This window comes from Anser cygnoides, chromosome Z (genome assembly GCF_040182565.1).
Source record: "Anser cygnoides isolate HZ-2024a breed goose chromosome Z, Taihu_goose_T2T_genome, whole genome shotgun sequence".
Taxonomy (NCBI): domain Eukaryota; kingdom Metazoa; phylum Chordata; class Aves; order Anseriformes; family Anatidae; genus Anser; species Anser cygnoides.
This window is the reverse complement of record NC_089912.1, coordinates 28,830,831-28,845,555: the sequence shown is the minus strand read 5'-3', so window position 1 is coordinate 28,845,555 and position 14,725 is coordinate 28,830,831. Positions and strand designations below refer to the sequence as shown.

Below are 14,725 nucleotides of genomic sequence, written 5' to 3'. Positions count from 1 at the left end.
AAAGAACATTATTAATTTTTTACCTTGTTTATAACTGCTGATGTGGAACTGGCCTGCCTCCAATAGCTTTAGGGTGTGTTTGTATTTTTTATCCACAATATCGCACAGCACTGGCATTGCACTCCCAAGTCTGAATTATGGGGTGTGATTTTCCAGACAAAACCAATGCACATAACATTTCCTTCTTCAGTTAAGTGCATACACCCTGGTGCTGCTGTTCCTTCTGCACAGTATTGTCATACCAGGCATGCTATTTTCCTGAGTCACATATTGGTAGTTCCTTCAGCACAGACATCCACCAGATTGTTTCAAAGTGAACATAATGAAAGCAAATTAAGCAAAACCATTTTAAGCCCCAGGGCCTTCATGTGCAAGACTGAGCTGCCGCCAAGATCATGCTTTCACAGAGCGGTCTCTAGTTGCATGGAGCTGGTTCATAGTTATGATACACCATGGTATAATTTAGCAGCACATACATTTAAGACTCAGCTAGGACTATATTACTTTTCATCTCAGACACACCATGTTTCAGATGAAGATATTTCTGCTCAAGCACTGATAGGTGTGCAATGACTTTTGTAGATCAGAAGCAACTATCCCCACTGAAGGATGAAACATTAAAAAAATCTAACCCCCCCTCACTGACCCAACTTGCATGCCTCCAAGGCTGTAAGTGAGGGAGGAGACCTGTGGCTGAGAAATGCAGTCCTGCAGTCCTGCAGTCCCTTTGCAGCAGATAAGAAAGACAGTAAAAAGTGAGGCAGATGGATGAACCCATCACCTTCTCCAAAGTGGTTATTCCTACAGAATTTTTTTTCCAAGGGAAAATCTGCAAACGTGTCTTGTTGCCCTGCTCACAGTGAGAACAATAAAATCAGGCAGAGTCCTCAGCATGGCTTTAACAGCTGCCTGGCCCTCACCAGCCTCTCCAGCTGATGGCCCTGTACCGCCTCAAAGTGTGCCATCACCTAGGGAAAGGCTGGATGCAGGTACTTTAAATTTCAACCTCACTCAATTAGCAAATCTTTTTGTACAATTTCAAAGCACTTTAAGAAATGGAAATGGGAAAAAATATCAAGTACAGTACATCCATTAGCATGCATCCATACCTGTAAAGACAGTATCTTATCTCTTCCTTCTTGTGTTAAGCTAAATTACATTTTATTTAGAAAACCTACCATGTGAGTAACATCCTTGTACCTTTTATTTTAATTTCATCAGGAAATGTAGCTACTGAATATTTGAATATTTTATCAGTGACTATTTTGGTAGCCAATATATTTTTGAAAGCAAGTTGAGCAAGGCCTAACTTAAAATAAAAACAAAGCAAAAGAGGAATGTTGAGCATGTAAGGGTTTTAGGTAACTATCATCATTAAAAAGTTTAACAAACACAAACGACATTGTTGTATATCAGATTCTTTTTGTAATTTCTGTAATACATCAATAACATTATGAAATCCCCATGCTATCAAAATGATAACAAAGAAGTGTAAACAGTCATACATACTGATTCTTGATAGTTTCTCAGTTCCTATCAATCACATTCAAATAAAAGACCAAGACAGCTGAAGAGCCTGATCCTAATTTCACAAGCTGATCCATGCACATGGCTTGTAACTTCAGACATAGGAGCTCTAGGTGGATGCAAGATCTGTGCTGGTGGATCATTTTGTGGGAGGGGCCCTTTGTCGGGAAAATCTGAACTAACTGTGCTGATGAGTGAGACGGGTTACTCATGAGGTTAAACTACCTAGGAAGCAGCCAGACTACACTACTGTCTCCCAGACCTTGTATAAGAGTGTTTCCCCAGAGCAAAATCATCATGTTGTGGAATAGCTTCCTTCAAGCATTTAAAACCTGTGTAATTGCAGATTATTCCCTTAGGCCCTATAAAAACGTTTTCTAGCTGCACAGTTTAGAAATACATGAGTAAATACAATTGCATTCAAAAAATTTGCATTTACTCTAATCCCCTATTCTTCTGTCATTTCGTTTGGCTAACAGTTTACTAGAGAATGAGATAGCAGAAGTCTGAGTAATTTTGGTTGTCATTAAAATGCTGTATATAAACAGGAAAAGTCAGAGTAAGGCATTCTCAAAACAAGCTTGAGGAATGTACATTTTCATGCCCAGTGGAACTAACATTTCAATTTCTTCCCAGAAGTAGTGGAATGTTTCTTGCATATAAATCCCCAAACACTTTTTTTTTCATCTTAACTTTACAGGTAAAAAGCATTATTTCATACATACATTATTTTTAAAAGCTATTTGTTTGGTATTTCCTTCCATTTTGTCTACTGCAGGACTATGAATCTGGAAGGAAGCAGTTCAAAGGAAGTCATGACATACAGAAGACACCTACTTCCATAAAACTGAATTAAATAATATTTGTTTCAAAAGCCATCTAGAAACACTGTATAGATGTATATGGAGTATACGCATTATGGTAGGTAGTTATTCATTCCCATGTTTTCACCTGCCTGTATTACTGCAAACAACACTGTTTCCATGACATGCCTTATGGAACAGTTTACTATTTTCATAAGCAGTCACATGCATTGAAGGTAGAATCACCAGCCAGGGCGTTTGGCACCCCAAAGCAGAACCAGAGAGGCCAAGCTTACGAATCTCTCTTGCTGAATGACAAGTTAGCTGGTGTATGAAATGACAGATCCCAGCTGAAACAAGGAAGCGCATTGACCTAAGACATTTCTTCTGGAGCTGCTTCTGCTTCCTGAGTGGGTTTCTCTTCAGGTTTGCCGTCGTGGACAGGAGATGGGTTATGACTGGGCTTGTTGCTGTCATGAGTGCTGTGACTGCTGGCGCTGCCAAGGCGAGTCGATGCCACAACAGCTTTTACTGCAGCCTGAGAAAGAGAGGATCAAACAAGCATTCCTTAAAGGACACAGTCTGCCAGCATTATAGCCTTAGCATCAAGTTGCTGAGGAACATTATGGTGCTTGCTGTTCATGGTAACATCATGCAGATATCTGCATAGGCTCAGTCAGATTTAGAAGAGCTAAGGTGTAAGAATATAGAGAGAATCAATACCAAAACATGCAAAAAAGGCGCATGGTTCTTTGTGACCTCCTGGGCAGGGAATATAACAGCTCATTCAGAAATAATAAATTTTATGACTTTGCTCAGTGCTCTTAAATCATTTTGGTGTAACAACATTATACGGCTTCTTCAATGAATGCACAGCAATCCTGTTGTAAGGCTACGGAAATCTTTTGGAAGGGAGCAATGTTAATAGACACACTTAGCTGGTTCTGCAGGGGCAAAGCATCACTGAATTATATCTACCATGTCCAAGAACTTCATAAATGACAAAACTTTTTTCTTTGCCCTGTAGAGATTCTCTGTCACAGTTCCCTAATAACACTGAAAAAAAAAAAAAAAGATCAAAAACAAAATTAAGGGTAATTTCTTTGTGAATTTGGGTTTGCATGAGATTGTAAAGTTCACAGACGATGCTTTTAACTCTTGTTCCCCAGGGCTACAAAGGCAGTTTCACTGTAACTCTTGGGAATGATTGCTGTGCTGAATTAGCCTTCTAAGCAGACACAAATCTTGAACAACTGAAGAAGGGACTAGGGAAAAAGGAAGTTTCCTGACATTATATCAGTTAGGTGCCCAGCCACCCGCAATTTACACCTTACTTTTTTCCCTGCATCCTACCAAGGCAGATAAATAGATTAGATTGTAAAACAGCAATTTGGTGACACAAAATCTAACGGAATGCTCACTGCAGGTCCTGCCTGCAGTCTTGCCTTACAACACTTAATTTCCAGATAAATAATTCCACAGTTGTTCTCGGAGGTACTTGCTAATGCATATTTTGGGCCTCCTAATCACAGCCCAAGGTGTTGAAAATGCTGGCTTTAGACCATACAGCGGGATCGCTTAACTTCCTGTTTCATATTGATAAGTATTTCTATATTATCTCTATATATTTATATTTCTATATTATATCTATATATTTCTACCATAGGTAGCTTACATATCAAAAGCTTCTGCAGTAGGCTAAATACTTTCCAGATTTATGGATGTATATCTTGCTAAGAAAGTACTCGGAATTTTGTTCTTTCTGGTCAGCACTCCAAGGGTGAAGCAAACAGCACTAAACAGGATGTATATACATGCATGTATGTATGTATGCATGCACGTATGTAGGAAGGGAGGGAGAGATTTTGGGAAATCTGTGTACATTCTCAGCAGTTTTGTCTGTGCAGAGGTTTCAGTCAACGTCATATTTTATTTGTCTGTTTGCAGACATTGATGAAATCATCTTCAAGTTTTCCACCTACATCAGTTATCTTAAATAAAAAGCTTCCATACCACCACAAGGACATTGTTCTGGAAAGTCTGCAAGGCCTCTGTAAGCTATTGATTTTACTGCACACTTTCATAGCCAAAACAGAAACTATGTCCAGAGACTTGCCTTAAGTTTACGCCGGGCATTGAATTCTTGAAGTTTCTTTTGTGCATTGTCCATATGTGCAAAATTTGCTGCCTTTCCTGTGACCCATGGGTGCTGCAAAGCCTGTAGAGTTGTGAGGCGTTTCTTGGGGTCTAAAACAATTAACTTTTTAACCTGCATCACAAAGATAAAATACACAAGACTGTTAATCTTATTTCATGTGCAGAATTGTACCATGCAGTCACATCAAAAATCAAGTGTGTCATTCAGTCACTGCATAACCTTGTATAAACATGAACTGGAAAGTACTGTATAAGTATTTCTCTCTTAGTCCACTCTGAAACTAATGCTACCTATGCCACTGTTTCTGCTGTTGTGATCAGGAGAACTGCAACTCACCAAACACAAGAGCGGGAAACACAGCACTACAGACATACCCCTGGATCCAATTTACTTCATCCAGTATTTTACTGGATAAACAAATACTGCACAGGTAGCATGTCAGCCCTTATGTTTCACTAATGAACCATACTTAACAGTAACATCTCCTCATCTACTGAGAAAGTGTTTAAATAGACAGAAGAATGCTGCCAGCAAAAAGGGGGGGGGAGGGGGGGGGAGGGGACACGGAATGCCACATCACTTTTTATCATTTTTTTATATTCCTCTTCTGAAGTTCTGACTTGAAAACTGCACAAGATATAGGGTCTGTTTCTACATTCCCCTGAAGGTGGATGCCCTGCAAAAACAGAACAATGAAACGTCTCAAGAGCAAGAGTAAAAGCCAGGCATAGATGAATGCAGTTTTCATCACCAACAATCTGTGGCTTTGTTCACAGATGGACTGCAATATCCACTGTTTTGAGTGCTCAGTACCTTGTAAAATTATAGCACTGGGCTACCAAGGGATATTTTACAGCGCTGTAATTAACCAAAGATCAGAAGAAAAGCAAGGAGCCACATAAGCAATTAATTAACCACTTGTTCTTCCCCTCACCCCGCCCCAAAATGCACTCTCTTTATCATTGGGAGTGATACTAATAAAATATATATTAGCAAAGGTATTGCACTCTCGTTTCTGTTTTACTTACTAAATCCTTGGCATTCAGAGACACATCATCCCACCAGGGGGACACAAAGTCATATTCACAGTTCAGGATTCTCTTAAACATGTACTGATCTCCCCTTTCATCATAAAATGGTTCAAAGCCACAGAGTCTGCAAGGATAAAAGAGAGAGAAGTTCATCATGCATTACTTGGCCTTGGTCCCTGGTATGTCATGATCTGAACTCCGCTTCGGAAAACAGACCTGGATGTGCACATGAACTTTGCACACAATTTCTATGACAGAGCAAACCAAAGTGTGGTTGTAATAACTCACAAATACTGGTCAAGGCTGATCAAAGTGATTATTTTCCATTGTCACATACCTGTAATTGGAACTATTAATATAGGAACGTAATGCAAGGGCAGCCATACAACGTCAGACCATTCATTAAGTATTTCAGCCTCTGACTAGCTAAAATCAGACAACTACGGAGGAGCAGAAAAACTGTGATTCAAGGCTCACGGACTTCTTTAACTGAAACTGATGTCTTTGTACCAAATAGACTTCCTTGGTTCTTTCACCTCCTGAGCTTTTCCCGTCACTTTTTGAACCGCTGCAAAGTTGCAGCACCCACAACATCTTGCAGACGGGTGCACTAGGGCCAGCTGCACGCCTTGGTGGCAGTCTGCTTCTGGAGCTTTCATTCAGCGACCCCTGTGATTGTTCTGGAGGAAAACTGCAAACAGCTGATCATGACAATTAGTCATTGCTCAACCTGAAGCCTTTGCTCTTTCCTGCCCTCTTCTGTGGATATTCACCAGCTCTGAGTGTTTTTGAAGTGGGTGCAAATGCTACTCAGCAGGGGCACACTGTGGACTTGCATATTAGAAAACTTTTGAGGAACTCTTTTGATTTTAATCTCTCTTTCTTTCCTAACAACTCCTGACCTTAGACCCGTTGTTTGGATTGTTTACAAGCAGAGAGTTAAGACGTTCAAAGAGCAATTATCAGAATCCCTCTGTGTGCTCCCTGAGAAAACAGAGTTAGCCTTCATTTTCCTGTGAAGTTAGAAGCTTTTCTATGTCAAGTCAGCACTTTTTTTTGATTATGTTCATCACTGTACGTTCTTCCATCGTATCACCTAGGCACTCGGTAACACAACATCCTTTAGCAGCTTTTCATCATCAGCTTTCATCTTTACCTGGGTAACCTAAGTATTATCAGGAAGTTTTGTAACCTCACTAATGAATGTATTTATGAATATATAGAATAATACATATCCTGACAGATCCACATTGCTGACCCTGGGAAAGGCAAACTAATAGAAGTGATTCTACTTATATAATGTCATTTTTGCACTTCATTGCACTTTCATCACGTTTGCACACATAATCAGATGTTTTAAAGTGAATTTCTTATTCAAGCAGTAAGTTATCTGAGCTACAAAAAAGCTGTATCTTCTACTAGCCTAGCTTCTACTCTGTCTCCAGAAAATGCAACAAGCAACAAGAGGATGATAGCAAACTGAAAATAACAAGATGACAACAAATCTAGTAAATGTAACCTTGCATTTTGACTTCTTTTTATTTATTTATTATTATTATTTTTAAAGCCAGTCAGTGTGCTTACATTCCTGAAAAAGGAGACAGATGTTCAAGCAACAAATGTTTTTTAGAGAGTGATGTGCAGCCTGAACAGCTGCATCACTGCACCATTGCAGAGGAAAAATCCTGCCCTGTGAGCACATTCCAGGTGCGTTATTCATCTCCAAGTCTGGCAGAGATGGATCATAATACAAGGATCCAGCCTACAAATACTGTACTTTGGTAGGTAGGAGCTGGTCATGGTTACCCTGCTCCTTCCCTCTGGTTTGCCTCTCGGCACCATTTCTGAGCTTGTTCCAGGTCATCTTTCCCCAGGGAGCACCTCTGCTGAGCAGAGTCCTTAGGCCACAACTGCTTCAGCCAAAATTAGCCTCTGGTTACCAGGTAACTGATTACATGTAGTGAGACCATGCTTAAAGCTTGCTCTCACTGTGCTGGATGACTTCTAAGTGATTCTCTATTTACACCTAAAAATATTTTCATCATTACTCACTACTATTAGCTACTGTTGTCTTAACAGTTAACAATTTCTGTAGATACACTTTCACACTCCAAAAACTTCCATTTCAGCAGACAGATTTTTCACTATATGTCCCATTAGATCCGTAAAACTATAGGTGTGTTTTCAAATTAGATAAATTAAACTACAGTAAAACCCAACAGGGTTGCTCTCATTTAAAATAGCATTATGCTGATTCATTTTAAATCATTTACCAACAAAATAAAGTCAATGTAAACAGGTTCAAAATCAATTACACATTACCAGACAGTGTTTTGTGCCCTTTTAAATCCATTTGTAAAAAATACCTTTAATGAAATTCATGCAGTTTTGACTACAGGTGAAACCTACATATTTGTTGACTGCTAACTGCATCTTGAATGCACGGTAGTATTTCTAACCTGTTGCGAGAATACAAAAGGACTGATCCTCTGCGCTATTAAAACTATAAGTGTGGCTTCCCTGGAATTATGACAGTTAGCAGCAGGAATAATTTTTTCTGTCAAGTATGTGTCAAAGTTTTTTAGTCACCTGGTAAGTCAGGTTTCTATTAGTGAGAAGATGGAGTTTTATATGCACGTCTTCTGTAGCGTGGTAGTTAACTCCTACATCTGTTCTGTTGGGAGGGGAGGCATAATCAACAAGACATTTTTGTATTGTACACATCTGCATCCCATCTGCTAAAATATGAGGGTGGGACATGCAACATTGTCCTTTAGGCTGCAGGATTAATGAATTAGTTACTGTTCATGTGCCTGCTGATCTGGTCTCAGCTTCTAACCTATTAGAAAAGTCGACCTGCAAAGCTTTGCATTCACTGGCTAAATGGAAGAGATGGTCAGGTACAACAGACTGGTACCTTTTTTTTTTTTTTTTTAGTCTGGCTTCTTCCTGTAGGTCAAATGGGATTTCAGTAGTGCAGGATGAGAAGACCAGGAAGAGGAAACACAGCAGGAGCTTACATGCTTGTTTACACCAGTGCAGAGGTTTAACTTGGCCTGGGAGCATGTCCTGAACAACTGTAAGATTTAGAAAGGTTGCACACAGCAAATACCATTCCATATATTAAAATAGGAATTTGCTATATGTTCTCAGTTGGTGCTTGACTACACTTGAAAGCAAGTTCTGCTTGAAGAAGGCTCTCAACTTCAAGCAGAAAAGCTATTCATCAATTGCTCAATAGCTAGGAAAGCCTATGCCTTAATTCATATATCCTTGTAAAGGGACAACAAAAGGCACCTCTCCCATCTCAGTGACAGCCCTGTGGCAAACCTCAAATCTCTCCATTTCTCTTGTGTGGGCCACTAGAACTGATGAGAAATGATTGCCTGCACATATGTCCACCCTCCCACCAAACTCAGCCTTGGACTTTTACACAAAAGAACTATATGGGCTGAAATAAAAGTGTAAGTGGGATGGTACCCAAGCTGGCACTATCATCAGGCCACTGGGTGTAAGAGCAGGCAATATTTGAGGTGTGATCTTCTACAGACTTGAACCATGCATTGAAGCAAAGATTCACATTTTTAAAGGAGCAGATAACACAACTGCAATAAAACCATGACAAGAATGGAAAGCACGGCCTCCAAAATTCATCATTATTATATGCATGTATTTTCTGGTGTATTATAGGAATACTGAATCCAATTATTTAAAGGGACACAAAAAGAGAGCCATGAATTGTTTGAAGCTGATGTACGGAAGATGTTTTCTAGTGCTTCCATTAGAGCGCTTATATACCATTACAAGTACTTTTACTATAAATCCTAAAAAAATATAATTGTGTCTTTCCAAAAGACAGAAACAAAATATTTGTATTATGCACTGTACTTGCTGGACAGTTAGTGAATTCTACAAGGAGAAAAAGAAATGGGTCTAAATATAGAAAACCTTCTGTATTTTTAATGTATATCTGCAAAATTATTTTTCTTTCTACAGAAGGCATTCCACAAGTATCATATACAAGCCAGTTTAGCATCTGTGTTGGCAAGGGAATAAATGAAGTTATTTATTCTGCCATAAAGAGAAGTGTCAATAAAATGGACACAATTTTCACTTCTCAGAAATCTTCCTTTGAAAGATTCCATTTATGCAATAAAATAATTGCAATGCTTGCCAACTGAATTAAGACTAGCCATATTAAAATGCAGCCATAAGTGCTTATCTTTAGACACAACTCTGAAAATTTCGGTCTGCAGTTGAAATTTCATCTCTTTATGTATGACCTGCATTGCTCACAGCCCTTTGTCAGATGAATCTCTGGGTATTTTGTAAGAGGTGGAACACATCTTTTTCATCATTAATCATTTAACCAATCAGACTGATCTGAAGACAAGGTCCAGGACTGTCCCCTGCCTCCTGGTTATGATGGGGCTGAGCCTGAGACTGCAGCTGTGAGGCTGCATCCAAAAGCTGCTGCAGCGTATGTGGCTAACACAGAGGAACGTGTCTTTGGCAATATTTAGAGGCACTGCAAAACTACTGCATGCACCTTAGCTTCTCTTTGCCCAGTCTGTAGTTGAGAAGTTACTTAGAATAATGGTACATTTCATAGTTTCTGTGAAAGAGGAAAAAATGTACAACACTTACTGACATTTGTATTTTTTTTCCTTTGCTTTCAGCATCCGTTCATTCTGTTCATTCACTGCAGTTCATTCACATTAACAGCATGACTCTGCACAGACCTTGCTGCTATTCATGATGAAGTATTATATTCATCAAATACATCACCTGTGTATTTTGCCATGCTCCTTTAGCTTTTGACTTCCTTAAACAACATTAGGAACATCACAACTCAAGTTCAGCATCTGTTTGTTTTCTGACAGCACATCCCATATATAATGCCATAAAAAAATGCAGTTGCTGTATTTTAAACCAAAGGAACCAGCTGCATATCACCCCATGGCACTGCCTGCACTTACAGAATGTAGGTGATAATCCCCAGAGACCACATGTCCACTTCAGGGCCATAGGCACATCCTCGTAGTATCTCTGGTGCTGCAGATGATAAAAGTCTTGTCAGTAAGATGAAACTTGAATGCAGAAATAACAGTTAAAAAAGTTGACATAAACTGTGTGCACGCTCACAGGAATCTTTGAAACAGTTAGGTTAAGGGCTTCTTTGAGCCCTTAATTAGTCAAGTAATACCCTCCACTGAGTGTAAAGCAACAGAAGAGATGTCCAAGTGTGGACAGAATAAAGTGCAATGTGACAGGGGAACTTTGGTGTCAGATGGCTTTTTAGGTTAGATTTGCACAAGTAAAAGGGATAGCCACACCAGCACTGGAAGTCCAATGTGGCAAAGGAGATGGTATTCTTATTTTGGTATTTGGTTTACTTGGTAGTTTATTGGGGCTTTATTTTTGGTATTTTAATTGTATGAATATATCTAATGCTGATGTGTAACATTGTAGACATACTTTATTTGAAACCACCATTCTGACCACATCCGATTTTCCTTTATTCCTGCCACAGCCTGCCCCTTCCTTCCCCAGTCCTTCATTTTTATTTTTCTTAACTGTAGTCCCACGCTTTAATTTGGTTTGTAAACTCGACTGCATTACAAGGAAATTGAGGACTGCATCCCTCTGTCTGCAGCTGAGGGACTGCAGGTATTACTGCCTCAGAAATGGGTCTTTTCGTAGCTCCAAGCTTCTTAGCTCCCTGAGGAAAGACAAGACCAGTTCAGGCAACTACTCCTCCTGCAGGGCAGAGAAGGTGGAAAGGAATGGTTTTGGTGGACTCTAGCTCTAAAATGGTTGAGTCAACCTTTGTCTGAGTAGCTTGACAGTCACACCTTGAGGAAAGCTGAGCAGCCTGGCTCACCCTGCAGACAGTAGCTGCTGCTGCTGCCATGTGTGACCAAAATGTGCACTTCTGCACACTCAAACTGTGATCTGCCCACCCTGAGCACCTCGTGCCCCCAGGCTCTCAGCTCTAAGCAGCCTCCAGAGAGGTCTCTGACCTGGGCCCACCTCCATGGGCTATATGCCTGTGGTGGCAGGATGTGAATGTCAGAGGAGATCCACATAGGAAGTGTAATTGCCAGCACTCGACGCTGGGGGAACCAAGACTCTTCCCTCCCTTACCTTTTGGCCACAGAAAAGACATAGCCAACTAGTGTTGGAAAAAATAATCAAAATGATACTGCTGAGCCATCCTTCCAAGCATCTGCAGGTCTTATTGACAGCAAACATTATATCTGTGTGCTGCAACATCCCTGTGGAATGAGGTTCCACAGAGCAAGACATTAGTCGGAGCACACATGACTCCCTAAGGGCCTCCAGGCAGCTGGCTCAGACTTCTTCAACCTACCTGAAAGATCTATCATACTAGGAACATACGAAGCATTTTTACAAGTCATTAATATGGGAGGCAAAGGATATTAGTAGCCAAGTTTTGCCATATAGTACTTTCACACCTTGGAGCTGGCCAAATGCTTGGCAGTCTGAGCACGGACTTTCCCTGCCTCTTCATTCTTTTTTCAGGTCAGGTGGTGAGCAGGTGAGTTTTTGAGGAGGGATACCAGATCCCAACTGGTCTGAACTCAGAGCAACCTGTAGCTAACAGAACAGCTTAGAGGCAAGGCAGACAATGACCTTAGAGAAAGACATGCAGATGGTCCAAGAAAAGAGGTGTCACTCAGTGTTCCCTCTGTCATATTTGCTAATGCCAGATGTTGTGCTATGAACTCGACAGGACAGTTTTTCTTTTTGATGGCTGATATATTTCCTCTAAAGCAAACAACATTTTTGGGATGTCTTCTTGCTTCGGATAAGGGCAGAAGAAGCTTTCAGCCCTTTTTTTTTGCTTTCCTCCTCTTTCCACTGTAAAATGGCCACAAAGAGACCAACAGCACCCCCCCCCCCCCATCCATCCATCCATCCATCCATCCATCCATCCATCCACCCACCCACCCATCCAGGTCTGCCTTGATGTCTAGACTGTGATTACGCAGCTGTATGATTTTTTCCAAACTTCCAAAAGTTTGCTTTTGGCAAATGGATTGCAGTGATGCAAATGGATTGCAATGATGTATTGTTGTTAGTTTAGATGTTGGCTGTAACAGACTGATGATGAATCACAGCCCTGTGTTGGCTTGTTTTCCTGTGCTACTGCAAGCAATCACCTATGCCCTTCCTGTTAAGTTCATTCAAAAGACAAGTTAAGTTCTCAACAAGTTCTTTGTGACCATCATCTTTCTTTCAGTCTTCTGCATCCCCTTGCTTGTTGCAGGGACTATGGACTGTGAAGTCTTGATGCCAAAGTATCCACACTCCAACAGTATGTTTTCCTTGCTGTGTCCTTCCTGGAGAAGCTGTTGATAGTAGGGTGGGCAGGATGTGGAAGTTGGCAGCCTGTGGCTACCAATTATTCATAGTTTAATTTGGCATTTCAACAGTATCACACCTGGGTTTCCTCCATTTGTGGAAAGCAATGCTTTATTACTATCTTCCAAACACCAGGAATTCTGCAGGGTCGGTTAACTCAGGTCATGAAGCAGCGATTGCAGGTCCATGTCTGCAGGCACGAAGCACCTTTCACCACTCCTCAACACAGCCTTTCAGCCTCAACCCTCACACCAAACCATCACTACTCTGAGGGCTCTTATGTGTGAAAAAGCCTTATCATAATTTTTTAATAGTATATAAAGATAGGCATAAAAAGGACTAAATGTTATCTATAATTTTATGGCATTTGTAGTATAACAGCCATGAGAGAAGACAAGACCATTAATAGTTAATATTCAAAGTACAGTGTTATGAAGCAGATAGGAACCCAGTGCTACTCCAAATCATTCTTGGCACCTGTGTGTGCTTGACAGAGAAAGACATACAAGCTAATGGACATGTCACCTGAACTGCACTATCAGCTGGGCTACAAGCTCAATAATCTTATGGTCTTCTCCCATGTTCTCTTTCCTTCTACAGTTAAAAAGGCAAATGTCAAATCTCTAGTTTCCACGTGGCTTGGCTCAGCTCGGTCCAATACTACCTGAGATGCTTAAAGCCCAGCACACTGTTAGGAAGTTGCAACCTCTTGTATGAGCCTGTTCAGGGCCAAAAGTGCATAAAGAACAGCAGAAATATATTTCTGCACAAGATTACGTTGGCTTCTGGGGGTGAGCATCCACCATGGCAAGCCTAGCAAGCTTGCCCTGGGGTAAACAAGATCACCAACTTCCTTGGCCATCAGCTTCTTTCCGCACGCAGAAGTGCCTTGCAGTGAAGGGTGAGCAGACTGCAGAGGCAGCTGCAATCCTCTTTTACATGGGGCCTCCTTCTTTTGCATGTTCTGGCAGTGCAGGATCCAATTCTGCTGCATGTGTTGGCCCCAAGAGTCCAGGCAAGCTTCTGCTCTCTTCTCCACCACAAGTGCAGCTGTGCATAAGGATGCTGAACTGGGAGCCCAGCAGGGTGCACAGGATGCACTGCTGAAAGCTGCTGGACAGTCTGCAAGGCTCCTTTTAGCACTGATACTACACCTGTAGTCCTCTGTTATATCAGTCCCAATCCAGCATGGACCAGAATACTCTAAGTAAAGCGTGCATTTAAAACCATGTGTTCACTTAAATGCTTTGGATTCAGGGGGTTAAATTACGAGCATGCTATAAAAAATAATTTTGATTTCCTTTGTGTTAAAAAAAGTATTATTTTAAGATAAATTCACCATAATTAATATTCAAATATTTGTAATTGTCTATACATTTTTAGAGTTTTCCATTAAGCCTTCCATACCCCAAATTTCTGCTGATGCCTCTCCAGTATTATTTCAGTAATTTCAGTATTTTTATGATGGTTGGACTTATTCCCATGCAAATAATGGACTTGCACCAAAACATGTTTTTATTACGCTTAGTGGATTTGATTAAGCTGGACAATATGAATACCTCTCCTTTGAAGGCAGGCTGGAAAGAAAAAATGTAACATCCTCACATTAAATCCAGCATCATGTAAATAACAAAGCAACGTACCACAGTACCCTGGAGTTCCACAAACTGTCTTCATGGTCACCTGATCTTCCACAATCTTGGAAAGTCCAAAATCAGCTGTTAAGATTTTTTTTTTACAAATGTTAACATTTTCATTCCCTTGTAAAATCACTTTTCTCACATTGTATATGTAGTTAAATGAACAGTACTGTCATT

General features: G+C 40.5%; 1 protein-coding gene across 1 annotated transcript in view; it reads right to left on the bottom strand.

Annotated features, from left to right (window-relative positions):
- Nucleotides 1-1,186: 1,186 nt before the first annotated feature.
- Nucleotides 1,187-14,725, bottom strand: part of CAMK4 (calcium/calmodulin dependent protein kinase IV) — a 157,093-nt gene continuing 143,554 nt past the window's right edge. Inside the window, exons 8-12 of the mRNA XM_066987845.1 lie at nt 14,552-14,626; nt 10,499-10,574; nt 5,517-5,643; nt 4,447-4,599; nt 1,187-2,868 (exon numbers count right to left, since the gene is read on the bottom strand). Of these exons, the coding sequence (XP_066843946.1) occupies nt 2,704-2,868; nt 4,447-4,599; nt 5,517-5,643; nt 10,499-10,574; nt 14,552-14,626 (596 nt within the window). The 3' untranslated portion in view covers nt 1,187-2,703. The remainder of the gene's footprint in view (nt 2,869-4,446; nt 4,600-5,516; nt 5,644-10,498; nt 10,575-14,551; nt 14,627-14,725) is intronic.